Source organism: Leuresthes tenuis, unplaced genomic scaffold (assembly GCF_036924035.1).
Source record: "Leuresthes tenuis unplaced genomic scaffold, fLeuTen1.0.hap1 SCAF_18, whole genome shotgun sequence".
NCBI classification, from domain to species: domain Eukaryota; kingdom Metazoa; phylum Chordata; class Actinopteri; order Atheriniformes; family Atherinopsidae; genus Leuresthes; species Leuresthes tenuis.
Window position 1 is genome coordinate 10,418,707 of NW_027325372.1, and position 27,335 is coordinate 10,446,041.

Consider the following 27,335-nt stretch of genomic DNA (forward strand, 5'->3'; position numbering starts at 1 on the left):
TGTGAAACACTTTAGCCGGAGAGGACTACAGTGGGGTCAAATCCAAAGACGACCCCGTGTCTGCGCTGACGTTTTTTAGCGTGTCGAAAAAGCAGCGGAGTGACACCTCTGCGCTGTGATTTCCTCTTTGGTTAAAGAATTTATTCAGCCGCCTGAGTTCACCTGCCAGGTAACTTCTAACTTTAACTTTAACTGTGGGAAACGACTTCACCGACAGCGTAAAACACAAAGTGGTGCAGTGTTTCGGTGATGTGACCGGAGCAAAACCAGGTATGTGAACGTTTAATATCTTTACTACTACTACTTTCGCGTTGGACTCCTGTGACAAACGCCGAGTTGCTGAACAAGTTTTAACTTGAAACTACATTTGGTCCCGTGCGGCCAGCAGGCCTCAGAGACTGGACAGCAGTGTGTTTACAGCGTGTCAAACACGCTTTGCCAACAACTGAATGTGTCAAGAAAAACAACAACAGCAATATTTGAACCTTTTGTTTGGTTAAAGTAGAAAGTGTTTCCTCCCAAATTTTCAGGACACTTTGACTAAACTAACCGTAAACTTCAACCTTTTTCATATAAAACGACCCATTTTAGCCTTGGAGGCCCCCGATGAGCAGTTCAAGTTTATTTCTTATGCTTTTAGCTTAACATAAATCAGATGCATTCCTAAAGTTGTCAATTTTTCTGCTCTTTCTGGATTTATTTGACCGCCTGTTCTTCAGCGTTTGATATTTAGATCAAGTTGCAGATGCTGTATCTTACAGCAGTCTTTAAAACAGGTTTTCCCGGACTTTTAGTCCTAGAAATAAAAGTTCCAGAAACTCAAACATGCTGTATGAGCTGCCTTGGCCTGTGTGGGGACAGGAGGAGCCCTATAGGGTAACACACCCATCATAAACGGTGAACTTTGAAGTTTTTGCTAAGCTGAAGGCGAGGCAGGATGTTTTATTTGTAATGTTCTTTGCTTATTCACAGGGAAAGCAACCAGCGTGTTCAGAAATGGCTTCCAGCAGCTTGCGGAAAAGGTGTTAACAGTCTGGCTTTTGATTGTGCTGCAGCTACAGACGAGGGGAAAAGAGAAGACTTGCAGTTGAGAATGTCTGGCCAAGGTGACTCAGATGTAAAAGAGGAGACGGCAGTTTTACCAACTGGTGCTGTCGCAGAGCCACAAATACAAGGAAGTAAAAGGCCGCAGGGAGAGGAGAGAATAGAGATCACAGATGAGGAGGGAGAGGAAGAGGAAATGGCAAGTTCTGCTCATCTGGAGCCGAGCACTCTACCGTGGCCCGGAGACCAAGGAAAGAGACTCCTGTTGGACCAGGAGGACAACGTCTCGGGGCCTGAGGAGAGGGACACTGGGATCAGCGGAGGCAGCCAGGACCTGTCAGAGGACCAGAGCCAGACGGAGAGCGACATGAAAAGCAAAGCCAAATGGAGGGAGAGCATGCCTGAGGGCGAGAGGTGGAGGGATGATGAGATCGAGGTGCAGCGGTCTGATAACGGGGACGGCTCGCTCGCAGATGACGAGCAGGAGGACGAGGAAGAGGAAGAAAGAGACGGAGAGTCGGTCACGGAGAAACCTGCTTTCACCCCACAGGTCACGATTGTGAATCCGTTCGGCGAAGACCTGCCCGAGGAGACGAGGTACCTCACAGAGAAGGAGGTGGAGCAGCAGCAGCTGCAGATGGAGGCCGTCTCAGCTGTGCAGTTTTACCCCGAGTGGGACGATGAGGACGACAAGTACTGTGAGTATTCAACATGTTTGTTGAGATTATTAACAGTTAGTCCAGTCTTTAGGTTTAAAGATTACAGTTTTAAAAAGTGCTTTTTATTCGAGTTAAATTTGAAACGTCCCCATCAAAACTTTACAAGAAATGGAGTCTGACTATAAGAATTCATCAAATATTGAATAAGCCAATAAATCGAAAGAATTTAGATAAGAATTCATTAGTAGAGGAATAACTTAAAGGAGACACCCTACAAATTAAGCAAAAAATAAATAAATTTTCTCATTATTTGCAGCCTTCAAAGAGAAAGAAAATGATGAACGATGTGTTTGGAGCTGACAGAAATCATGAGCTTTAGCAGTAGCAGCTTAGCATCCACCAAGAGTAAAGCGCTCGCAGTCTAATGCAGATTCTAATGTTTTTAGATCGTTGTTGTTCTCAAGTCTTCGATTTAGCCGCAGAAAGCGCCAGATGTATGTTGGATGTTTCTTTTTATTCATCAAGTCCTTAGATGGATAAACAACACTTTGAAAACAACAACAAATCCAAAAAAGTTCAGAGGCTGCGAGAAATCTAATGGATTAATAAATTGGAATGATTCTTTATTCGATTTGCTAATAAGCACAAATTGTTGCATTTCAGGGTCATTTGTGGCTGCTAATGAGGTTAAAAAGAGACAAAATGATGACGTCCACAGATGGTTATGACCACGATTTGGCACAAAAGCAGCGCCCATGAAAGTTTTAGGGTGTTAAAGGGTGAAAACGAGCAGATCTGTGGGAAAACATGGAAATGTTTAAAAATGCTGTTTGGAAGGGATTCGAATATTTCTCCCTCATTGGAGGACATCGTTGGAGCATTTAAGGGATCTGAAAGAACGACGGTGTGTTAAGGAGAAGGGTGCAAGCCGAAGCTGGATCTCTGCACCGCATCAAGAACACAAATGACCTCTGAAATGTTAACCTTCTCCGGGCTCCGAGGTCACCTGACACGGACCATCACACAGTGGCAACCTGTGCTGTGGTCAGACCAATCAGATCTCTTTTTGGGACATGTGCTCGGTACCGAAGCTAAAACACACCACAGAGACTCTGTGATGGTTTGGAGTTTCAGTGCTGTTGGCAAAGCAAAAAAAAAAACCCAGAGTATTTTCATGTAATTTAGTAGCTCAACAACTGGTAAAAGCTGTTTTATTTTTTTTACTTTCCCTATTATTTCAGCCAAAGAAGTTAAAACCACAAATCTAAAATGAGGCAAACTCGAATTTTTAAGTCCAATAACTGGTATGAAATCAGATGGAATGTTCTAGAAATGACATCCCTTCTACTCTGTAGTTCATCTAAAAGTATTTCCTGACCACCGATTTTAGTTTGACTCTGTAAAATTCTGCAAGTAAAAGATAGAGAAATGCTCACTTTGTCACAAGATGAGCAAAACTTGAAACTGTTAAAGATAATTTTCCCATTCAGAAATCGTTTTAGGACTGGAAGTGAAATATGTTGGATTCAGTTGGTGTGAGCCTGGCTTCTTTAAACTCCCTGTGTCATTTTGTCTCATACTAACTTTTAAAATAGTCTTTTATGTGAAATTTCTGGCTCAGATTTAGTTTTATGCTGCCTTGTTACCCAGTACTCCCTGGAAGAAGAGCTCTTGTCTCAATGGGTCCTTCCCGCCTAAACAAAGGAGATCAAATTAGATTAAGGACTCACTCCTATCCGTAACAGTGGTTATTGAACATTTCAACTAATTAGAATAAATCAGTCACACTAACTGCCGCTACTTAGAATTTTTAAATGTGCATTAAAGCTTTCTGTATTGATTGGCCATTGTTTCAAACAGCCGCTGGTTCATTCTGGTTATCTAAATACATTAAACGCCATATAAGGGTCTTTTTTCTCTCCTTCATCACTTATGGATGTCTCATGATTAGTCATATTTTGACTTCATGGTCAGCCTCATCTTCTTTTTCACATCTCTTGTCTATTAAAGAGGAATTTCCACTTTCTAAAAACACCTGGAATGGCTTTCTCTTCCCCAGACCTGTGTGAGGATCTGTGCAGCGAGAAACTGAGGCTGGCTTTAGCCATGGTGGCTGCAGGGCTCCTCTTCCCTCTCCTCGTGTGGGGAGGTTACGCCCTGCTTCCTTTTGACTCGCCGCTGCTGGATAGCGCCCCCCTCAGGGTGATGTACACGCTGCGCTGCTCGTTTTTCGCCATCATTCCCATCGTGCTCGGTGAGAACTCGTGTTGCACTTGATATGAAACAGAAAAAAGGCAAAGCTGGGGTGATAATGAGCCTTTTTTTCTTCATTCAGGTGTGGTGGTACAGGGCGTGGCCCGGCTGCGTTACAGTGCCCTGAAGCCCATCTTTCAGGGGGAACCGGTGAACAAGGAAGTGATGGTGCACTGGCACTTTGTCAACGAATCACTGGCTCTGTTCCTCTTCTACTTCCTGCAGTTAGCTGTCATGGCAACCTACATCAGCCAGGACCTGCTTAAGCTGGTGCCGCTGCTCACCATCATATTTGTTTTTGGCAGGTATGTTTCGCTTGTTGTTGATGTTACGCACTTTTCATTTCAAAGGTTTACAGGTTGCTAACTTGTCATTGTTATATTTGTAAGACAGAGGAAGATGATACTGAGATGATGAGATCAAACATACTTTAGTTGAGCTAAAGGAAATCTTCAAGGGGGGGAATTGCGTAAAGGGCCAGTATAAAATGAATTGATTCCAACTGTCAATCATCAGAGCTGTAGATGTATATTACTTTAAAGTGGGACAACTGTTGAGTTACAGCTCCAGTTTGTAACAACTTTATGATATGAAGCAGAGAAAGTTGGAGTCTCACATGCGGTTTCGCATTGTCCAACATGAAATTTCATCTGTATCAGTAAGCTAAACTACCTGCCGATGAGAAAATGAACCACTTTGGTGTTACTCTGAACATCTTTGCTCATCGTCAGTGATTTCCACTCGTGAAAAAGCCTCATTTAGCGCATTGACGAGGTCTATTACTGCGCCGTCCCGAGTCGTCTGTAGTGAATTACACGAGCCAAGGCAGGGGAAGACAAAAAGCTTGCAGAACCTTCAGTAAGTGAGCTGTTGAATTAAAAGGACCAGATTTGAGGTTCGAGACTGAACAACATATTTGACTTGAGCATCAAAATCGAGGTTAGAAATGAAATATTACTCCCAGGTTCAAGGACTGCCAAGATTAGAACCAGCAGGACTTGAAGTATTTAGAGGACCTCGTCATCATTGAGGTTAAGGAAATTTAGGTTTTCTTGAATTGTGCCTCTTTAGGCTTGAAAGGAAGCGTTCAAACATCAGCTCCAGTCTGAACAGCAGATTTATGCACATGTTGATTCCACTCTTAATGGGTCAGTGCACGAGTCCACTTTCCTCTTTTGATTCTAGACCCGAGTGATCTATTTTTAATGAAACAATTAGATGTTGTTTAACGGCTACTAATGTAGTTCTGCAGTACCATCGGGATCAAGATTAAAGAGAGACAACATGCAGTAACCCCGAGTCACTCCTTAGACTTGAAGCACACTAGAAATATACAGAAAAATGTTAATATTCTTGAAATATATTCTGAAAATATACTAAACAATGTCAGTCGATGTAAGTCTGGTTGTACAACACAACGGATGAGCAGCAGCGGCATAAGAATGAGGTCAAGTCTGTGAAGTCCTAAATTCATCATCTTCAAAGTTACAGCCAGAGTTGATGCAAGACTATTAGTTAAAATTTCTGTTTGACCTAAAACTAGACCACAGAGAGCGTATTTAATAATAATGAGAATTATTAAAAAATTGTTAAATAGATCTTTAAGTGATCTTGAAAGTGACTGCTTGGTGTTATCAGGTTATCAGTTTTGTTTGCGGTAGTAATTGCTATGAAGGAAGTGAACTGCGGTTTTTCTTTTCTCTGAACAGATAACGGTCAAGTTAGACAAACAAAACAGTTTCAGTAATAGATACAGCCTTGTTTTCAGTCAGATGAACGGCTTAAAAATGTCTGTTTACACTTTCTTTTCTAACCGTAAAGAATTTTCTTACCTCAAACAAAAACCCTCAAGTCATAAAACATCTAATTTCAGCTTGATTAGCAGTGAATTTCTGTTGCTAATGCACTTCTTCCTTTCAAGAACAATGCATGAAATATTTAAACAAGACTTGGACACTGACCACTGAGAAATCTGTACGAAAATCATTTACAGTTGGCAGGAATGAAGATGTAGGTGAATGTTTAACTTCTCTAATCAATTCGGTTGTAACTTTGATCCGTGGCAGCTGCTGTTCTCATCCAGGTCTGTTCCTCATTCCTCGGTTAGAGTAGAGATTTGTTTAAAACGTGTCTGATCATTTTGTACAGCTCCATGTTCACCTGACAGTTTTTCACAAGATTGCACTTGGAAGAAAACATGTTTGATTTGAGAAGTGATCAACAGCACATCTTATTTATCGCTTCATCTATCAATGCCTGCGAGAGAATTAAAAACTCAAGCATTCAATTAACTGCCGAGAAACAACCAAGCGTTTGATCTTTGGGACTCGTGACGGGCTTTTTGCATATCAGCATCGAGTTTTTTGCTGTGATCACTGTGACTGAGGCAGAATCAAACGCACGAGGAGAGAAAATTAGGACAACTTAAAAAGCAAAATCTATTAAGCTATTAATGCTGCTTTTCAAGCACTTGATTGAAAATTTGATTAAAGGCATAAAGGAGCTGAGCAGTCTAACGGTTCTGCTGAAAAGTGGGAGTAGGTGCTCAGGCTGATGCGATTGAGATCAGATCTTCAGTCATTATTTAAATGCAGCTGATTGTAAATGTACAAAGCATGGAAAGGAGTCTGATTTGCCTCTTTGTGTGTTTCTGTGCTGCAGGCTCATCTACTGGCTCTGCCTCTCTCTGGGCAGCACCATCAGGGCCTTCGGCTTCGGCTTCTCCTTCTTCCCAATATTTGTCATGCTGGGTGTCAACCTCTACTACGTTTGCTCATCGGTCGGCCAGGGGTCAGTTTTTGATGTGGAAACACCGACAGCAGCTCCACCTCCACCCAAACTACGCTGGTGGGGTTAAAAGGCAGTGAGGAGCTGCTGAAACACCATGTCCTGACACATCATGACTCCTGTACACAACTCGCATCGTTCGTTGTTTTTTTGTTGTTGTAATATTCCAGCTTTCAGTCCTGATTGATTTGGAGACCTTTGCAGTTACTGCGGCGACAGCCAGCGTAGGTCAGTCTGAGCTACGTCAGCAGCTCCTCTGAGAAATGTCAGTGTTGCTAGTTTTAAATTGCAACCAAACAAGCTCAGGTTTTAATAAAGAAGTTAGGGTGTGTTCACACTTGTAGTTCGTTTTGGACCAGATTAGTTCTGGTTTGCTTTTCCATTCACACATATGGATGAGGTCACATCCTTTTTGAACGTATATTTTATTGACGGAACAGACATTTAGAAAACGAGGCTGTGTATGTATGGATAAATGCGCTCGTTGGACTTGAGTGGGCTTTATATGCTGGTATTTCTTACCAGCAGAGATGTCGGGAAGAACCTTTTGAAATGTGTAAAGCAATCAAAATGGCACCAGGCACACATAAACAAAGATATGCTGCAAGGAAATGGAAAATCAGATGCCTACGTAGCTTCTATGATTAAAAGATGGAGGTGAGCTTGAAATCTAACAGACAAGAACTGCGTGTTCTTTCTGTGTTGAGTCTGTGCTGCATTGGTGTTTCCACTGAACCGCATCGGTGTTTCCACTGAACCGCATCAGAGTTGATCTGGTAACGGACCGAGACCCATCTTTTCGATCGAACTAAACCCGTCGAGTGTGAACACACCCTCTAAACTGCAATAATTACCTGATTTAACAGGCATTGTAAATATGAACAGTTCAGGTCCCTCTGGATTACACCTTGTTTGTGGAAATCAACATAAAGGGTTTTCTTGAGATGAACTCCGCCACTACCAATAAAAATGTCAGATTGTAAATACACTCAATGTTGACCATAAATGAGTCTGACTTCATTAAAATGGAAAGTATTATAATTTTCAGTCTTCTTCTAGTTTGTTTCTTTGCCCTTTGTTTACAAAGTAGTAAAGTATATGAACCATGCTGTGAGTGAAGCAGAAGCTGTAGAAAGCAGCACAGAAGTCAAAGTTTAAAATGTCTGACAGTTTACGAGGTCTAAATAAATAAAAAAAATCTTACCTGCATGTTCTTTTGTGCCATTTATCTTCCATTAAACACTCTTTAACTTTGAGTACAGGCTTTGAGGCGGGAGAGCTTCAGTGAGCCCATGCAGCCAGTAAAGAGAAGAGTAACACATGAAACCTGAGCTCTTTCAGATATTAATACCCAATTCAAACTTTTAATGTTGAATCCATTGATTTGTTTTTATATCCAATGCAAACACTGGAAAATGGTTAAAAAATAGCCGATGACTACTTGTTTGTTGCACTTTGGATTTTAATGCTCGAGTCAAAAGAAGAAAGTGAAATAATGTGGCCTGAATCTGGGTTTGGGACCTTTGTGTTGCAGTTAAAAAGCTTGCAGCCAACATGCTGTGATATTAGCTTGTTTTTACGCCTTTTTATTTTGAGCAGTGTTGAAGTAAATGAGTTGTCACATAATGTGCAGTAAAGGTCAGTCAGGAATCGAGCAGAGGTTGTGTGTGTGTGTGTGTGTACATTTATTACAGGTTATTAATCACCTTGGAGACATGCCACAATAAGTCTTCATTTGGGTGATCAGATTTAAGCTTGCACAAGAAAGATTAAGTATAGTGTTGCCTTGGATACAGTGAGTCAAACTGTGGGCAGCAACATGTTTATATCGTGGAAGATGCAGTCTGCCATTTCACCTTCAAAGAGTTGTTTTACTGGATAAAATTGGATCTATCGACAAGTTTCTCCGAATTACTTTGATACTGAGGAAATCCTTAAAACCAGATGATTCCCAGGAGAGCTGAGAACCGTTTCCACGAGTGCTGCAATTGAGATCCTGATATACGCCTGCATTCCTAGTCCTGATTAGCAGATAGTTTTCTCAGATTTATGAGATCATGTTCAGAAAACCGAGGAGGCAGGAAAGACGACGTTTCAGATGTTGCTCTCCTTTAACAGTTCTTCAAAGTAGTTCAGTGTGTGAGGTTACATGAAGAGTTGAGTCAACCTTTGGGAACAGCTCAAGCTGTCCATGTAACTGGAATAAGGTCCTTGTTCCACTTTATATGCACAAGCGCAGAATTAAGTTAAATTACTGATGTGTGTTCATTGCTCTGGCACTGTGGACCATGTGGGGAAACAGTGAAGCATTCTGCTGCTTCTAACTTTCTCTGTAGGGGCTCATCGTACAGCCAAATCCACAGATGTCGTGTTGAAGTCAGTTCAATAGGGATTTTGTGAGATGATGAAGCAGTTATTCAATCAGGATTTTATTAGAGCAAAGCGACCGTCTACAAATGTCACAGTTTCTGATGTGAAGAGAAGAAACAGAAAAAAAATCCTATTTATTAGGAATTCAGCTGTATTAATGTACATTTATGCTTAGTTTTTTTTGTTTTTTTTTAAAGATGGAACTTTGGAGCATGTGCGGATCACCGAGGTCTGTTTGAGTCTACTTGAGTTGATACATGCAAGAGGGATTCAATTCCAGCTGCTTGGTCCAGTTTTGAAAGCTACAATTTAAGCTAGTCAGACTAAGATGTTTACATGCATTTTAAAAGTCTAATTTTGGTTGAGAAAACCCAGTAATTGTATTTTTTTTACTACAATATTATCCCAAAGATTCCTGTGAAACAGATTATTTTTAAAATCTTTTTTTCCTTATTATTGACTTGAGCATGAAATCAAACTTGTGACAAATGAGTTGTTTCTTCAGTATTATTTATTCTAATTTTCAGTTAAGCGTGAAAAGAAGAAAAAATAAAGCTACAATAATTAAATTTGTTTGTATGAAAGCTTGAATAGTTGGCATCGAGTTGTTTCTGTGAGTTCCTGCTGCTGTAAGTGGAACTGCAGTTGAATGCATCTTTGTTTTATTGATCAAAGGCTTTTCTTTGTTTACAGCAGCATAAACTGCGGGGCTATTTTTGTGGAATCTTTTCTCTCTGTTGAAGGATATAAATATATATTGCAGTCTTCGAATGATGAGTAAAGCAGATACGATCAATACTTCGGGCCTCCCTTGAGTGAGTTCAATAAAGCTTTATGAAACATGATGCCGAACAGGGTGCAGCGGCTGATGATTCAGATTTAAATGACTCGGAGGGGTATGTGTTTTCCCCCTCACTGATTCTCTATCCAGGGCAGAGAGACTAGATTGGGGAAAATACATCCAGAGTTCATGAGGTGAGTTATGAACATGAGACAAGTTTCAACAACATCAAGTTCAGAGCCAGAAAAAGCAACCCGTCTTTAAAGAGCAACACACAGAAATGAAGCTTTAAAATTGAGGATTGTGATATTTTTTCAAATGGCGATCTTTAAGGCGATCTTGAATTAATTTAATGCCATAAAATGTTAATAATAAGCCGATATAGTGGGCTGCCAAGATGCATTTGTGCTTAATCCGGCCGCAGCACCTGATCTCGCAGCGGTGGTTTGGGGTATTTTTGTGGCCTCGGAGGGGTGATGAACTCTTATGTGCCCAAATAAATTTGCTGTCTGCTTATCCTTCACAGCCACACATTTTTTTGCATAGTGTGCAAATCGGTTGCGTTACGTCTTTAGGCTCAACGTTGACATCCGGGGAAAAAAAAACTGAAATATGCCAAAATAGCCGAGTTAGCATTTCTTTTTGGCACTAAATTGCTGTCGGCCATGTCGGCGCCAGCGCTCTCAGGCGATTGGATCGCCGACAGTGGCCACGATCGAATGATCTGAAGACAGGGCCGATTTCACATCCCTAGATCCAAGTTGAAACTTAGGTTCACTAATGCGCAGTGCTGGTCATCCTACCTTAAGTAATCAGTTACAGTTACAACTTACTTCTTCCAAAAAGTAATTGAGTTAGTAAATCAGTTACCTCATTGTAAGAGTAATTAGTTACTCAGCAACGAGGTAACTGTGAGGTTATTTTTCATGTTCTAAACGCTATTAACCTGTTGCTGACGCGAATAATCGAGCATTGCTTGTTTTAACAGAGTGGCTCCATCTCCCTCGCTGGCTGCATTCGGGCTTGTTCTTGGGTTAGCAGCAGCAGCAGCAACAAGTGTCATGTTAGCATGTGTTGATGTGAGGTGCTTCATAAGAGTCGAGTTGCTTGAGGCAGACGTGGATAAAGTCATTTTTCCTGGGCATAGCGTGCATGTTACATAAACATTATTGCCTTTAATTAAAATTAACGACAAGTAGTACTTCCAGTTTGAGGACGCTACCTTTGAATTCCCCTGGCTCGTCGCCATTGTCGCTGTCTTGTTGTGTTTGGCAGTCAGAGCTGCAGTGAGACAGCGCGAGCAGGGCGTGATCCGCCCACCCAGCCAATCATCGTCCCCATCCTGCTCTCTCTCCAGGCAGCCGATGTGTGGCCAAAACCTCACACTCCATTCAGTAGTAACGCGCCACTTCACATTCTTCACAGTAACGTTGCAACGGTGGGAAAAGTAATTCATTAGATTACTCGTTACTGAAAAAAATAATGCCGTTAATAACGCCGTTATTACACCAACACTGCGAATACGAGGCTCTGTAAAAAGTCCTTCACCCCATAGAAACAAATATAACTTGTTTTCCTATCAGAAACAGTATGGGGGAAGAAAGTTGAACAAAACAACTTCAGGCCGTTAAACAGCGCCAGGAAATACTCGATTACTCATTTTCCCACATTAATCATATTTGTTTATTCTGTTACTATAGCTCAGCCCTCCTCCCTTTGTACTCTCTTCATGCAACTCACAGCAGTCAACCCCCAGTTTGAGCAGCGCTGTTTGTTTCCTTGCTGTGGCTTAGTGCTCCTCGCACGTTGACATTTAACCACTCAGTTTCAGGGACCCTGTGCTGACACAGACCTTACTGAAACACACCAGGGGACTGAGCGTGTCAGAAATATACCAATCAATAGGCTGCTCATTTTTTTCCCCACTCGCAGCAGTCGCTTGGCTTGTCACAGAAATCATCTACACAAGTCACCACTGAAATGCTGAAGTTCAGAGCTGCTACAATGATGTAATGATGAAAATATTTGTGCTCATTCTCCATGACTATAACACAGTTACTCATGTAACTCAGAGGCGGCCTCTCTTTTCTTGGTATGGCCAGCAGTTGATGCCAAATAATGTTACTGGTTAAAATGTCAGAAAATCAGTTATACTATAAATCCTATCGGTGCTTCTATAGACTGATTAACTTCTGCTGTCATTTCTATTTCACGCGCAAGTCAAAATACAGTTCCAGAAGTTGTTGGAGGGACACAAAATGTGCCTTAATTGGATTAGAGACTAACGTTTAGACGCTCCTACCAAAATGTACCCGCACTGATGGTGTGCACAGACACCCATCGGCCTGTTGTGACCTGAGTGAGAATTCCATCCCACTACACTTCAACAAAAGCTGCTCTCGGATGGCAAATTTCAAACAAACAAGTTTGGAGCGTCAACCTAAAACCTCCTGCTCTGCGTTTCGTCCTCCGATTTCACCTGCAACACTCTTATAACACAGAAGTACAACACAGAGCCCAGTTTCTGTGTTAAACACTGAAGGTACGATGCAGATAAGCAATGAAAGAAAAAGGACCTAAAAACACACTTTGGCCGGCTTTAAATCACCTGTTGGCAACGAGAAAAGAAATGTATATACATCTTTAACATAAAAAGATCTTTTTCTCTATGTACTTTCCCCTGCTTTACATCTCAGCTCGATATTCGAGTTACTTCTCATGATAGTTTAGTAAATTCAATGAAATATTACAAATGAAAATCCAATCAATTATTTTGAAAATGAGGTCAATAAATAGTAATAATTTATCAATAATATTAAAGGGTGCCAATCTTTCTCAACATCAGCATTTTCAGATACAAAATAGTCCACTATCCCGTTTCTTCGGACCCATTTTCATTTAAAAACTTCAAAATATGATTAAAAATGTAAAAGCGATCCCTTCTGAAATGAGTTCAGAACCATTTCTGATCACTCTTGAATGAAAGGGAGTGACTATTATCATCTATTTTTCAGCAGTTTTCACAGCTTTTTATTTCAGCCGTCGTTGCTGCTTTCATCCAAAAAATTGAATTAAGCCGCCGAAGTTGTCACCGGAAGCGTGAAATGAAGCTGCGCGGCGCTCCACGTGTCGCTGTGACAATGAGCCGAGGACGAAGAGCGTCACTCTAACCAGAAAACAAACCACAGATTCAGATTCATTTCACTCAGTTTGTCTATTTAATATATAAAATACGGTAAAACATACGCAAAAAGGATAAGGTTTCAAGGGACTTGGATACTTTGGTACAACAAACACTTTTTTTGTAAAAGCGGTATAGAATTTCAATAACATATCAGTGCATACTTTGTATATGAAAATATACACAAATTGTATATCATTCTCAAAAAGAAAACAAACAAAAAGATTCTTTTTTTTCCTTTACAATAAAACCCAAAGCAGACCAGCTCGACACAATATATTAGCTATAAATTTCATCTTTAGTATTTCATATGCTACATTATTCTGAGCCGTTTTAAAACCCACGTTTGTGACGCACGTCCTTATCATTACGGTACGTAACGTAAGCCTCGTTGTTACCTGTATCCCATGCATTTGCGGTTCAAATTTCACGATTTTTACCAATTTCAGTTGTTTCCCTGTTTTTTAGTTTTTTTTCTATAAATATATTCTATATCTTAATTAAAATTGCAGCATTTAACTTGTATGTCCTTCGTTGCGTTTGCTAATACCACAAGATCTGATCGTGCAATTGTCAGCAAGTTGTTTTTAAAAGAAAAAAAAAAAGAAAAAGGAAACCAGCACTGTATGTTTATGATAAAGAAGATAAAAAGAAGAGAGGAAATAAAAGCAGTTGGCTATCCTACACAAAAAAATAGCAATAAAATAAGAAGCTCCATAATAATATCATCATTATAATAATAGACAATGGAACTGTCACCAGCACAAATGAATCCAAAAATAGTGAGAATCTAAAAAACATTGTACACAACAAGTAACAGGGTGCAGGCTTTCTCATGTTGCTCATATAGATTGTCTCATGACTACACGGCTAGATTGGACAGAGAATCTTTTTGTACATGGACAAAGCTAATCGGTGTGGTGTCACATTTCAGTCGACCATCAGCGCCCACAAAAAGCGTTGCCATGGAAACTTAAGCTTTGTAAAGGGAGAAAAAAAAAAACCAACAAAAAACAATGGCGTTGAAATCCTTCCCTCCGTCTGTGGACTGATGCCAGTTTTCCTTTTCTTGCTGAGAAGTTCGCTCGAGTGTGAACAATAAATATTTTTTTAAAAAAAACTAAAAAACTGAGGCAGATTAGATTGGTTTAGCATTGAAACCGGAAACCTGGAGAAACGGCCAAAGAGCAGCTCTGTCCAGAGCAACAAAACCCGAGCACCGCAAACTCTAAAGCTGCAGGGCGCATTTAAATCATTCAAACCTGAAGCATCAAAAAGAGCATTTACCATGTGAAGATGGCTTCCTCTACCTCGCTTTTTGCCTTTTCCAAACAAGACGACCCCTTAAGTGAATCGGCTAATATCTAACCCGTGTCTGATCACACCATCGATTGCTTTCGTCTCTGAAAAGGAAAAATAAGGAAATCGCAACACATACAAAATGAATAAAGTTACAAAGCCGCTTTTTTTTCCGTTTGAATATGACTCGGATTTATTCACTCAAACCGAGAGCAGACGAGCCCAATGAACATATTCTGTTAAGCAACAAGTTTCCATCAAAGTCACTGATCAGTCACATAGAAACAGTTGTGAGATTCTTTTAAATGAGCTCCATTAGTCCTAAGTGCGTCATTATTGGATTTTCATTGTGGTTTTCTTGTTCTTCCTGTCGTTAAGCAGAGATCACTGTTGGAAATTCAAACTGTAAATGTCTTTTATACCAAAAAACCCAACACAAATACATATGGTGAAAACTGAGGGCATAAAAGTGCAAATACTAACATCCGTTAACTCGTTCTGATCTTTGCTAACATACTTTATTTTAGCCTTTCAAGCTGCCCCAAATTTTTCCAGATGCACTATTTCAATTTTCAAAGAATATTGATAAATATGAGGGCAGAGATTTACAAGAAAAAGCGCTTCTAGTTTCTTCAGAGGTTGAGAAATAAAAAGTTTTAGGGGACAGTTTTAAGTGTTCTGAGGTTTTAGAAGTCAAACCGAGTCTGAATGGGCTCTGAAGTGGCAGATGAAAACTTGAGCCTTTGTCCTTCTTCTGTAAAGGTTCAACGACACCAATCGATTTCAGATTGCCAAAGAATTCACCAATAAGGACGACGGCATCTCTACAGAAAATCTGACACATTATGTGAATCTTTAGAACTCTCTCCAATGGGTCGGCTCAGGAGTTTATTAGAAGAGTTTTCTTATCAATTCCTATTTGAAAGTGAGTTTAATTTCCCAGCCTCAGCGCTGCTAAGTGCTGCGGCCCTGAACAGAACAGAATGAGGCGTTTCCTCCAAAGGTAACCGCATGCCGTCTAAAGCTTCACATTCACCACACAAATACGAGTAATATCCACCTCTGGATAAGAAAGCAAACAAGCTTCTCATATTGCGACAACTCGTTTAAGGGTCATACTTCCTCCAACATGAGTTTGTTGGACGTCGAATCATTTCGCACGGCTAACTGAAAGAAGACGAACTTGGAGTGAAACGTCTCCCACCTCCATTTGATCATGTCAAACAGCGCTGCCATTAAAACGTGTCAGTCTCCTGACAAAAGCTCGAGGCTCCTTCTGGATGCTCAAACCCACAGTGTCAAAGTCGAGGCTGCTTCTGGCTGCACCTCTAAATTAAGCAGCCGTCTCGACTACACCGACTCAAAAGTGTAGAGTTGTTTAAAGAGATTTCCTCAAGCGGGAGCTGCCACACTAGTCTGCGCTCTGAGCGTCGTCTCAAGGGGAAAAAAAAAGAAAAAAGAGAAGAACCTGGGGTCACAAACTAGTACACCAACGTAAAATGGTTCAGACAAAAGTAATTTGCTCAGGAAAAGATACAATTAAACAAACTTTGAAGTCAAATTACGGACTTCATTTCAAAGAGTGACAACGGGCATTATCTGTGTCTGCTTAAGGTGGAGAAGATTTTACACGACACTCAATTCAAAGTGTATTTCATCTCTATATAACTACACTGTGAGTGAATGGCAGTGTCCTAATAATAATAATAGTCATAATATTCATAATAACGAGTTTACATCACCGTGTACAATTTACCTTCAATTGTGGGGTTTTAAAAAAGTGTGGCAAGAGAATATGATGACACCACAACCAAGCAGGCCTCTGTGAGTGAGACAAAGTGCGCACACCATCAACACTAGAATAAAATAGGATTACTGAAAGGAGTCCGATCCGCCAGCACCTACAGAGTGCGGCGGGACTCCTGCACCGTAGCTCGAAACATATCAAATTCACACTCATATATGCAAACAGATCCACTGAGAATTAACACATTGCTTGTTTTTAGGGATACCTAGCAAAGTCTATGCAAATATATTCATATGTACATACACGTCGTTGAAGCTGAAAAGCTATTTAACTTTGTCGCCAACTTGAAGCGGTAGAAATATAGAAAATGTCTTTTCCTTTCACTTTTTGAAACACGGCAAAGAGCTAAAGGGGGAGATATAGAGCTGAATAGGACATCAAAGCTTTTGTATAAGGAGTGATTTTTATACAAGGGCAGAATTTTTACTTCTGGACGACTAACGGACCTTCAAAACTGATTTTTAAAATGCCAACAGATGAAGAACACTTGGACTGAAAGAACCGAATACTTCCCTATTTAAAAAACAAAAAGACAAAAAGAGAGGAAGCTCAGAAAACTTCCTATGCATTTAACTGGATGGCATCTACTTCCTGGTGATGAGGTGAGCGACGGGCTGGATTTCTGTTGCAACGATTTCCCTCCAATTTCCAGAAACGATGAGGTGAGAGGCCGGGAGGAGCACCCAGCCGGTGAACAAGGTGACGGCCGACACGCAGCCTGAAGTCACTTTCTACTTTGCAGTATTTCCATGTCAGTGCGACTGATTGTGTGTCAGTGTCCCTGCACCGTGTGTGCGAGAGGCATTTGGCATTTTATTTTTCTAAATGTTGAAGATTGGCACGGTGCTCGACTCCACGGCCGCAGAGTGCCACCTGAGGACCCGGGCCAGCCTGGATGCATGAGGTCGTGACGGTGGCAGCACTAGTCATACCTAGAAAGACTCTTTGTCTCATCAGTGCCAGGCAGCTGCTCAGTCCTCAAACTCATCCAGGTCAAGTTATTTCCATTAGTGCAGTTTGGAAGTGACTTAGGGGAAGAATGGACAGCACACGATCTGAATGACGTTTGGGTTGTAGAGAGAAAAGTGGCGAGTCATGCAGCAGGTGTCCCATAAGGTCGACGAGCCACCAATCACATTGGGAACAATGTAAGAGCTCCATGTAAATACGAGAATAGGATGCAGAAACCACGTGAAAGAAATGGTTTCATCGGATTGCAAAAATAAAAAGGTTGAACACCTCATTCCTACCAAAAGAAAAATCACAATACAGAGGTCCATTCAAGCAAGAAGGCTTTAAAAATCTACTGTCCCTCTATTCAAGGGCCTACCCAGGACGTAAATCCAGCTGAGCTGCAAGCCACACTCCCCTCACTCAGAGCACGATCCCCGGAGGATCTCCATTTCTTTTTTTTGGCAAAGCCTCGTATGTCTGGGTGTCGCAGCTGGGGAGTAGAATTCTGGACAGAGGCAGATGTGTGATGATAGTGTCACATGGCAGTGGGGTGGGGACGGTGGGGGGCTAACAATGACTGTGGTTGTGTGTTCTAAGTGTTTAAGAGTCACTGAACTTCACTGTGGGTGCAGAGAGGTGGTGCCTCTATGTGACCCAGGCGTCCAATCTCATGCGCTTTATGTTCCCTCCCTCCTGTTCTGGCTCATTAGACGCCCTGAGGAGCTCTGCGCTGCTGCCACCGCCGCCGCCGCCGCCTCCACCGCCACCGCCTGCAGCACTGGTGTCATCACGATCACTGCCTTCGAAGGAGCTGGCGTTGCTGCTTACGCTGTCTGCAGGCGAGCGGCCGGTCGGCGGCTCCAGACACAGCAGCGAGCCGGGGTACTGAGGCGGAGCGGTCAGGATGGCTCCTCCCGAGGTCGAGGACGGCGTGGTAGAAGGAGGAGGAGGACAGGGGGTGCTGCGATCCCGGCCAGGTGAGACGGGCTCTGACTTGATGCTCACGCTGGAGTTTGTGTTGACCGTTAGCATAGCGCCTTGATGTATATTGGTCACCGGCCTGAGAACAGGGTCACAGGAAGAAAATGAAAGAAAGATGAGGGGTAGAACAAAGAAGAAAAGCAAAAATACACAAATTATTGATATAAATTGTTCGACTACTTGACAAAAGCGTACGATTAAAAGAAGGCCACTCATATCAAGACAAAACCCAACATTACAGAGCACAGCACCGACAGGAAAAAGCCACACTTGATTATTCAATATCAATCTCTTCTGAGCCTTTTAAAAGCAGAAGTAACACCCCAACTGCTCCCAAAAGACCAACAGAACATCTTAGGAAGCACGAAATGGTCTGTGTGTGACAGGGTGATTTGCAGTGAGTCAGATATGATGTGAAGAAATCACAAATGAAAAACAAAATAAACTGGGGTTAGAGAACATGGCGGAAACCGGAAATACGTCTCTTTCCTGTTTGACTGCAGACAGCAGCGGACATGCTTAGAAGGAGGCAGCCAAAAGCACACAGACACACAGGAAAAAGGAAGTGTGATACAGTACCGGCCCAACCACTCATCTCTACCCAAGAGCAGGTTGGACGGAGAGCCAACGCTGTGGGAAGAAAACAAAACGTTGGAGCCCACACCAAAGGGAACAGGTGGATTAGAAGGCATGTGTGGAGAAAGGTGTGAAACATTATTGCAGGCAAAGTCTGTTTCTCTTTTTCCCCCTCAAACGACAGCAACAACATTCTTTGCATCAGAAACACAATTTTTGCTTGCAGCACACCATAAATCAGACATGACAAGACTGTTTAGTGTGTGTGGAGCATTTACACAGGCATAAATGTGCTCATTAGGACAGTGACAGTGAGAGTACGGTGGCCCTTAAGATCCAAAATATCTACCAAAGTCAGTGCAGAAAGGCTTTTTTCCCTCCTTCCCATGTTGTAAGAGTGTAAGTGGAAAAACATACATGCATATAAATCATGCAGCTTGTGTTCTTGAATTATTTAAAAATGCGCATCATTTTATAATCCTGAGTCTCTCGTCTTTATTTGGTTTATATTTCAGAGCTGCCACATAAAATCTGTGGTTTGAGTGCTCTTTTTTTTTCCAAGTCTTAATCTTCTCTCCACTGTGCATTTACTCTCCGTTCAGAGGGCAAACTCACTGGTCCAGCACACGACTACATCCCAGGGGACAAGCCTGTAACAATATTAAGGTATGACATTACACTATTTTGCAGTTTCTGATAAGCGAGACTCTCAGATAATTAGGCGAGTTTAGTGTTTTTATTGGGCCCACAATCATCTGCCCCTTACAGCAGAGCTGAAAGTGAGCTGCCGGCTCTGTTTCAGACAAAAAAATCAGTCACTCTGTACTCAAGAAGTCAGCTTCAGAGCCTCGTAAACATAAGTTGGTAAAGATGTAGTGAGGATGTCACAACTGTTCGAATAACTTGCATACAAAGCCACATTTAAAATGAATTAAGTTTAATGAGATTAAAGCGATGACACTGAAATGCTAATTCATAAAGACGAAGCAAATTACATGGCGACATTTACTATCATGCAATTATGGAGTAAACCAGATATTTTAGTCAGATAAAACTATGTGTCTTATTTTTAAAAGATTACTTTATCCTTAAAAGGCTTTTTGTTTCCTTTTTACTAAATACACTCTTCTAGTCTTCTTTTGTTTACAACAAATATATATATATATATATATATATATATATATATATATATATATATATATATATATATATATATATATATATATATATATATATATATATATATATGCCCAGATGTTTCTTGTGTCTGAAATAAGTGCAACAATCTAAAGCCTTTAATGCAACACGTAGAATATTAGTGTTGCATTAGAGGCAGAACCCCCCACCGTACAGACAAGGCCATGACATTTCACACACGCACACACTAGCAGTGGCTGTTCACCTCAGATTGGCAGCCAGACTGGACACCTGGCTAGACAGCTCGCTGCTCTGTTTGTCCATACCCCACATGCTGTGGACGAGAGGAGAGAACACACTTCAAGGATCTGGTGTTCATGTGAAAGCCAGCCCGAACCCTCGAAGCTCTGAATACACGATGATGTTTTAAAAAAATTAAAATAAATAAAAAAAAGGGCCAACTAATCCAACACAGACACTTCTCAGAGTTCTTTATCTAATGCTGGTAAGGAGGGAGAAAAAGGGAAAACATCTGCTGTGGTTTGATTAGAACGCTTACATCACATCACATTTGCTCAATACTCTGATTTATAGAAAATGTCTACATTTAATTACATTCAAAATAAGCAGAAGTATTTAAGACTGCCTGCAGAAGTTCTCACTTCATCAAAGGAAAGCTTCACAGTGACTGAGTGTAATCCTGATGCTGTTTTAAGACCAGAACAAATTTGTGAGGACCTGGGAAATGTTATACTGACACACGACATATCAAATATAAAAAAAGAATCTAAGAAATGGTTTTGGCGGCAGCGGTGAGTATTTTTCTTTGTTATCCTGCATGACGTAATGGTGAAAGTCCACCAATACTGCCACTGACTCCCAGGACGGGGAACACAACCGAGCCACGGGTCGTTCAGAGCTGTTAAGTGGTGTAAGTAAACCTGATCCTGCGATCAGCATGTGATATTACAGCGGAAACAAACCACTCCTTCCCTCCCAACAATGTCTCATACTGCTTACTCAATCGACGGCAGAGGAAACTGTTACTGATGTTATGAAAAGGCTGAGATGGTGAGATGCTGGTGAGGGACTCTTTCACTAAAAAGAGGATATGAATTGCTTGCATTTAAGGTCATGATATGAATATCATGCAAGCAACTGGGAAGGTCAGTATGTCAGCATTGGAAATGTCATCAGGAGACTGAAAGCTATTAGACGAGGCTGTTAGGACCATCATCCTGCATGCTGCATTGCTGAAGATAAAATGAAGAACAAGACTTACACCAAGTTGCTGAGTGATGCAAGGTTAAGTTGTTGCTGCTGTTGTGTTTGCTGCTGCTGCTGCTGCTGTTGCAGCGGTTGCTGGGAAACAGCCTGCTGCTGTTGCCATGTGGACACGCTGGTGGGCAACAAGCCGCCAGGCGATGCCAGAGCGTGTAAAGCAGTGATGTCTGCACTGGTCAGCTGGTACTCTGAGAGAGGACAAATGATACAAAAGTCACAACAAAATTAGTATTTGAGCAGGGTTCCATTTAGTTGCATTTTTACCAAAAACATGATGGTAAAACAACCATCTTTTCGCTTCCTGAGCTCTCGTTTACTTCACCTGTGTTGTATGCTGTGGGCATGGCAGAGAAGGGCAGCCCCTGTGCCAGGAGACTGGGTGTGGCTACAGAGACCACCGGCGTGGTGAGGGTTTGGGCCACCTGGGCTCCAGCTGCCAGCCGCTGGGCGTTCTGCCGGAGAGGAAAGCAACATGTTATTAGATACCGGCATCTAAATGTGAGCCAAAGTTGAGACTTATTTCGGGAACGTTCATTTCGACATGCTGGGAATGACAATGTGCACATGGCTGGATTCAAAATGACGTCGCACATCAAGTTCGTCTCCAGACGTTCTTGAAGACATGCATCAAAAATGACTGTCTCTTCTCGAGTGAGACACATGTAGGAGAATTTCATCAAAGGCAATTTATTCATCCCTCAGAACCGTGGAAAAGGAAAAACTGACTTTTTTTTTTTAAAACGCTGCATCGGATTATCCTATTAATTGATGCTGAAGCTGTGTAGCACTTTGAAGGAAATCAAGAGACCCATAAAAGAAGATAAAATCACAGACTGGTTGATAAAATAATAGGAATGAATTTTCACTCAGTGGCTGAATTGCATTGACTAAGTGAGAAACAACGTGTTTAATGAACGTGGGGGAAGGGCGGAGCACTGCAACAGAAAAATTGATTGGATTTTGCTGTAGATCTGTATTACTTGATCTAAAACTTCATAATAGGCAGTGGAGGACGCACTCGAAAGGTCTTCTCAGTTTTATAATGCTATTAAAATTTTGTAAACAACTGCATCTCACCTGTTGTACGACTGCTTTTCTGTTCTACTTTGGATTATTTAGGTCATTTTGTTCATTCCGTGATTTGATTTCTTAACGTGTAAATGTTTAAAAGCAGTAAGCATTATTTATGGCAGTAAATAAGATAATGTGACCTGAAAAGTGTCCGTTAATGAGTCTTCTATTGGCATCAACTACTCACCATGAGTAATATCTATTATTTTTACACTTTTTCCCTACATTTAAGAAGACAAACGGTGGATTATTTTTGCCTTATCATTTGGGTGTTTTTTTTTTTATTTTTTTTTTTTAAAAACAGACACAAAATGCAGCATCTATATTTAATATGCATTAATCTGCATGAAATTGCATATTATTCTACTGCGATGTTACCGTTTTATAAGTATATAGTATTGACAAGTAACTGTTTAAACAGATCATTTCAGATTAAACTCTCTGTCACTGCAGCAAATTACAACAGTTAAGTTACTCCTGTAAAATCATCCCTGAGAATAATCTTTTGTGACAAAAGTCTCATTTTACTTAAATCACATCTCACCAAATATAAAGATATTCAGTGTTTCCTCGATGCAGATGTGACAGACGTGCTGCTAATCAGGAAAACTGAATTAAAGTTGAATTATATCACAGATGGAAAAAAATGTAGAAAAGATCTGCTACAAAAGATGCTTTAATTCTGGTCTGGAATAACTCTTGTGTGAGAGGAAAGAATCAGCCAGAGCTGCGAAAACACTAAATTCAGAGAGGGAGAGGAGACCGACCGCAAAGAGAAGACAGATTCAATTATCTGCCTCTGAAGAAATGAGGAGGGGCGACGGGGTGAAAGTGATGAAAATTAATCACCATCCTCTGGAAAATGAGAACCATGCCTGTCAACTATGAGAGGAATTGTGGAAGAGGGGCGAAAAAGGCAAATGCCATCAGCAAAGAGCAGCGGACATCATTTAAATGATTCTTAAATCAAAAATAGGTAATTCTCCAAGATAACAAGCTCCCCCTTTGTCATATTGTTGTTGTCGACTGCAGTTTAATCATTTTCTGAAACCATCGTTCTGAAGGATTCTTATTATTCTCACGTTAAACTGTCAATAAACTTCACCAATAATGAATATAGAAACTGACTTTTATTCAATCTCAGAGATGCAGTTTATTCTTTTAAATGGCAATAAAACCAGATCATTCTGCTAAGAAGCATTTCTAAGTGCTTGATTTAATCCTTCAACGTCTCAATTAATTAACTGTGGAATCGTTTCAACACAAAGTGCAACTAAAAACTAGTTAAATCATTACATGCAAATACTCTGTGGGTAAATATAAATGCAACTGAGGAAAAAACGTCAAAGTTAAATGCCTTTAATGTAATTCTGGTTAGTTTTTTTAAAAGTCTCTAATTGACACATCTTCTTGTGGATGGTGGAAATGAGTGTGTGTGGTTGTCAGTGAACAGGAAACATGCTCTGCGGTGCGCTGCACCGCAACGCCCAGTGAGAAAACACCCATGCTTTCAGCGGCATCATATGTTACAATGAAGTAAATGGACCTGGTTCAAACCTGAAGGGATCACTCACAGACAGTTCATCTAAAGCATCGCAAAGTGATTCATTTGGACGTCCAAATTGGACATTTTCATGATCCTGAGGCTAAAAAAAACCACACCCATGAGCCCTGAACCACATGCAGCTGGGTGGAAAGCACAAACTGAAGACAATCCCAAGAAATGTCAGTGGAGCAAGAACGAAACAATAAAACTCCTTCAGAGCTGCATCCATGCTAATAATGTGTGGACAGTCGAGTGCCATCGACTCATGCGAGTGACTGATGTGGGGAAAAAAAAATCACCTCGTTTACCAATTCCAGTTCATCCTCTGTCTGCAAAGGGTGGTAACAAAAAGGGTTACAACTCTGGAGGAAGTAGGTAAAAACACAGAACAATAAAATAAGAGCTACAAAGGCTAAAGCTAGTTCAGCGATGTTACTAATTTGTTCCCTGAATAATGAGATATTTCTGCACAGGCTGATTAAAAATGCTGTTTCACTTCTGGAACTTTTAATGACATTACACAATCTTCATTAGAGGCTTTCCCTGTTTCCACGGTTGATATGTAACATTAAGTCCCATTTAAAAAGCCAACAATGAGGAGAAAACTTACACTTGTAGTTGGAGACAGTGAAGCAGGCTGTAAACGCAGCACAGTCACATGATCAACCTTTAAACCGTGGCTACTGAAAATGATAGATTCTGATTGGTTTTTCAGGTGTGGATCAACCTTTAGTGCTTATAGTTTAACTAAATGCTTGGCACACAGAGGTGCATTTCCCATTATAAAGTCTGAATTAAATCTTAGTTTCAGAGCTGAGCCTCAGCCAAAGGTATAAGAGCTGCAGCTATTTGCATACACACTTCCAAAAAAAGATTAGAAATGTCTTCTGATTGAGAAACACACAGATGTTATTTTAAATGTGTTTCATTAAGTAAGTCAAGCTGAGGAAAAGGGACTAAAACTGAGGACCTCCATATTGTCAGCAATAATGAAGTTGATGGAAAGCTATTATTGTCTTTTCTGCATCCTCTCTCTTTATGTGCTGAAGTGGCTCATTCAGCTGAAATCTTTATATCAAATTTAAATTTGATCCTTTTGTGTGCTTGATGTATGCTTTGCCCCATACTTCACCTGTGCCCTCCTTGCTATAAAAAGGTTTGTTTCAAACATTGTTTGGGTTTCAAAACTCCTGACCAAGCCTTGCGGTCCCCCTTTGGATTGCCTCAATACTATCATTTATAAACAATGAACCCATCATCTGTTATAATGGTTAAAGGCTGAATAAGCTAATTCAGTTCTTTAGTTCAAGACGCTGTGAGAAATCACATCTGTATGTCAGTGGGAGTTGGCTGATTCAGACACTTTTCCAACTCTGCCAGAGTAAATACTGACATGTTGGACCTCAAGCGCAAAAAAAAAAAAGAAAAGAAATCTGCCCAAAGGTTCTTACAAGGAGCCCTAAAATGATGGCGAACAGCCCTCTAACAGACTGTTTATCTTTTCATTCAATACTTCCATATACATGCCCATTGCTTTTGTGTAATCTTTCATTCCAGTTGCTGGAAAGAGATGGAATATTTTCCTGAGAAAAGTTACACTAATAGGTTTCAACTGCATCTTCGCTTTCTGGTACTTACTGCCACCTAAGGTTACTGGGTTACTGGGATGAGAATAACTACTCTATAAACTTACTTTAAAGGATCAAAACGATAACTAAACGGACCCAGACAACCCAAGTTCGGTTCAGTTGATCTCACCATCTGCATGAGGCTCTTTCCGCCCTGTGAGGTGATGACTCGGAGGTCTGGCTTGCGGCTGTTGACCATCTGGGGGCTGGGAGGTGGGGGTGGAGACTTTGCCGGAACTACTTTCCCCAGACTGTTGCCGTTGGAAACGGTGAGGAGACCTGGGGAGGCCCTGGCACTGGTGTATCCGTTAGCTGCAGGGAGATGGAGGTGCGAATGGATGGAAATCAATAAGAAAATCAAACAGGTGAGTGCAGACAGCGTGCAGGTTGTGTTACCGAGGTTTCTCTTTGAAGCCGTTCCGTCTCTTCTCAGAGGTGATAGTTTAAGGATGTGTTAATGTCAGGAGAATGAGGGAGTTTGTACATGTTGCGAGGACGAAATGCTGAGAACGATTCGATATAATGTCAAGACATATTTACTCCTTAATCTTAATGTTATGCCTATATCTTTTTTGTGGTAACCATGCCCTCAAGCAATAAACAGAAATTTGGGAGTATGAATACGTTGTTCTGTGCAACCATATGAGTTAAAGAACAAAGACATGCAATAATGTCAAATTGTGACCAATACTGCCGACTGTTCCAGAGGAAATGCTGAGAATCCCGTGTATTTGTGTTGGCGTTACTACAGGCATGCCCACATTGATGTGAGGCACGTTCACAGATTGTGCAGAGGAGGAATAAATACATCAATACTGATCAGATCACAGAAGAATACTTGGCGGTGGAAAAGAAGAGCTAACTAAAAGGATAAAGCTTGGATTTTGAACAAATATAGAAGTACTCACGGACTGGACTTGGACATCCTCCGTTTGAATTATTCAGGTCGCCTCCAAGAAGAGCGCCTAGTGATAAAAGATTAAAAGGAAAGAGATGCTGCGACTTAAAAGTTCTTCTGGCATTGATTCATAAAAAATGCGTTTTGTGTTCTTTTTTCCTTATTGTAATAATCACTAGAGGCTCTAAGCTCTACTCTTTTGCTTCACTGGTTGCATTTACTTGCTAGTCATCTAGATTTTGATCATATTTGTGGTTTACATGGAACATAAATACATAAGCTTGTTCACGTCCAGTATAAACTGTCATTGAAGCATAAAGTATTTCTAATCGTGTGTCTACTTTGATTAAGGTGGAATATCCAGGTTACTAAAAACTAGATACTGCAAATGCCCCATCATAACCAGTGTCTTGGTGCTTATGATTATGTGGGTATCACTTAATATGCAGATAAGCAGCACCTCAACCCCACCATGCTTTACTTGTAGAGCGCTTCCTCAGCAGCCATCAGACCAAATTTCCCCAGTTACTTCATGAAGTAATACAACACCAGTCTACAATATTGCTTTTTGTGAATCCCAGAGAAACATAACTAAAACAGACATAAGTTTCTGTTTTAATGGACCAGAGGAAAAGCTTTGCAGCTGGAGCAAACCTCATAACACCGAGGTGCTCTGAGAAATAAACTCATCACAATCAACTCATTTGTGTGGATTAAAACATATTGAGAGGCTTTGGTTGTCGATTAGTAATGGGACAAATTTTTGTTTTCCCTTTGCCCGCCCCTCCTCTGCTCCGTCTGTGTGTCTGTTCCACCGCAACACACACACACACACACACAAGTGGAATCCAGTTTTTGACTGAAGTATGTATGAAATATGTGAATGAGAACAGCTTTTACTGGGAATTCAGCTGTATTAATCTTGCTCTGAATATAAAAATATGCAAAACGATGGACCTTTGAAGCATAAACAGAGCATGGAGGCCAAATCGAGTCTATTTACGAGTATAAAAGCAGAGATAATTCAAGCTACAACTGCATCATGTGGGTGTGAGAGTCTGGCAGAAGCTCGAGTTTGT

At 41.0% G+C, this 27,335-nt stretch overlaps 2 protein-coding genes across 6 annotated transcripts in view; one reads left to right on the forward strand and one right to left on the reverse strand.

Moving 5' to 3' along the window:
* Nucleotides 1-75: 75 nt before the first annotated feature.
* LOC140274806 (uncharacterized) lies at nucleotides 76-7,749 on the forward strand. Of its 2 annotated transcripts, none has more exons than XM_072370169.1 (5): nucleotides 76-270; nucleotides 973-1,742; nucleotides 3,763-3,957; nucleotides 4,039-4,261; nucleotides 6,618-7,749. In XM_072370169.1, exons 2-5 carry the CDS (start codon nucleotides 1,094-1,096, stop codon nucleotides 6,811-6,813), a joined length of 1,263 nt encoding a protein of 420 aa, XP_072226270.1. In that variant the 5' UTR covers nucleotides 76-270; nucleotides 973-1,093; the 3' UTR covers nucleotides 6,814-7,749. The 2 variants fall into 2 exon arrangements, with proteins under 2 accessions (XP_072226270.1, XP_072226271.1); XM_072370170.1 differs by having other exon boundaries at nucleotides 79-169.
* Nucleotides 7,750-13,089: 5,340 nt separating this feature from the next.
* LOC140275519 (myocyte-specific enhancer factor 2D homolog) overlaps nucleotides 13,090-27,335 on the reverse strand; it is a 30,064-nt gene continuing 15,818 nt past the window's right edge. The window contains exons 6-13 of one of the 4 annotated variants that reach the window (XM_072371001.1): nucleotides 26,267-26,323; nucleotides 25,489-25,670; nucleotides 24,030-24,059; nucleotides 21,436-21,565; nucleotides 21,112-21,301; nucleotides 20,095-20,163; nucleotides 18,696-18,746; nucleotides 13,090-18,195 (exon numbers count right to left, since the gene is read on the reverse strand). In XM_072371001.1, the coding sequence (XP_072227102.1) occupies nucleotides 17,781-18,195; nucleotides 18,696-18,746; nucleotides 20,095-20,163; nucleotides 21,112-21,301; nucleotides 21,436-21,565; nucleotides 24,030-24,059; nucleotides 25,489-25,670; nucleotides 26,267-26,323 (1,124 nt within the window). In that variant the 3' untranslated portion in view covers nucleotides 13,090-17,780. The remainder of the gene's footprint in view (nucleotides 18,196-18,695; nucleotides 18,747-20,094; nucleotides 20,164-21,111; nucleotides 21,302-21,435; nucleotides 21,566-24,029; nucleotides 24,060-25,488; nucleotides 25,671-26,266; nucleotides 26,324-27,335) is intronic. The other 3 variants (XM_072371002.1, XM_072371003.1, XM_072371004.1) reach the window with 3 other exon arrangements.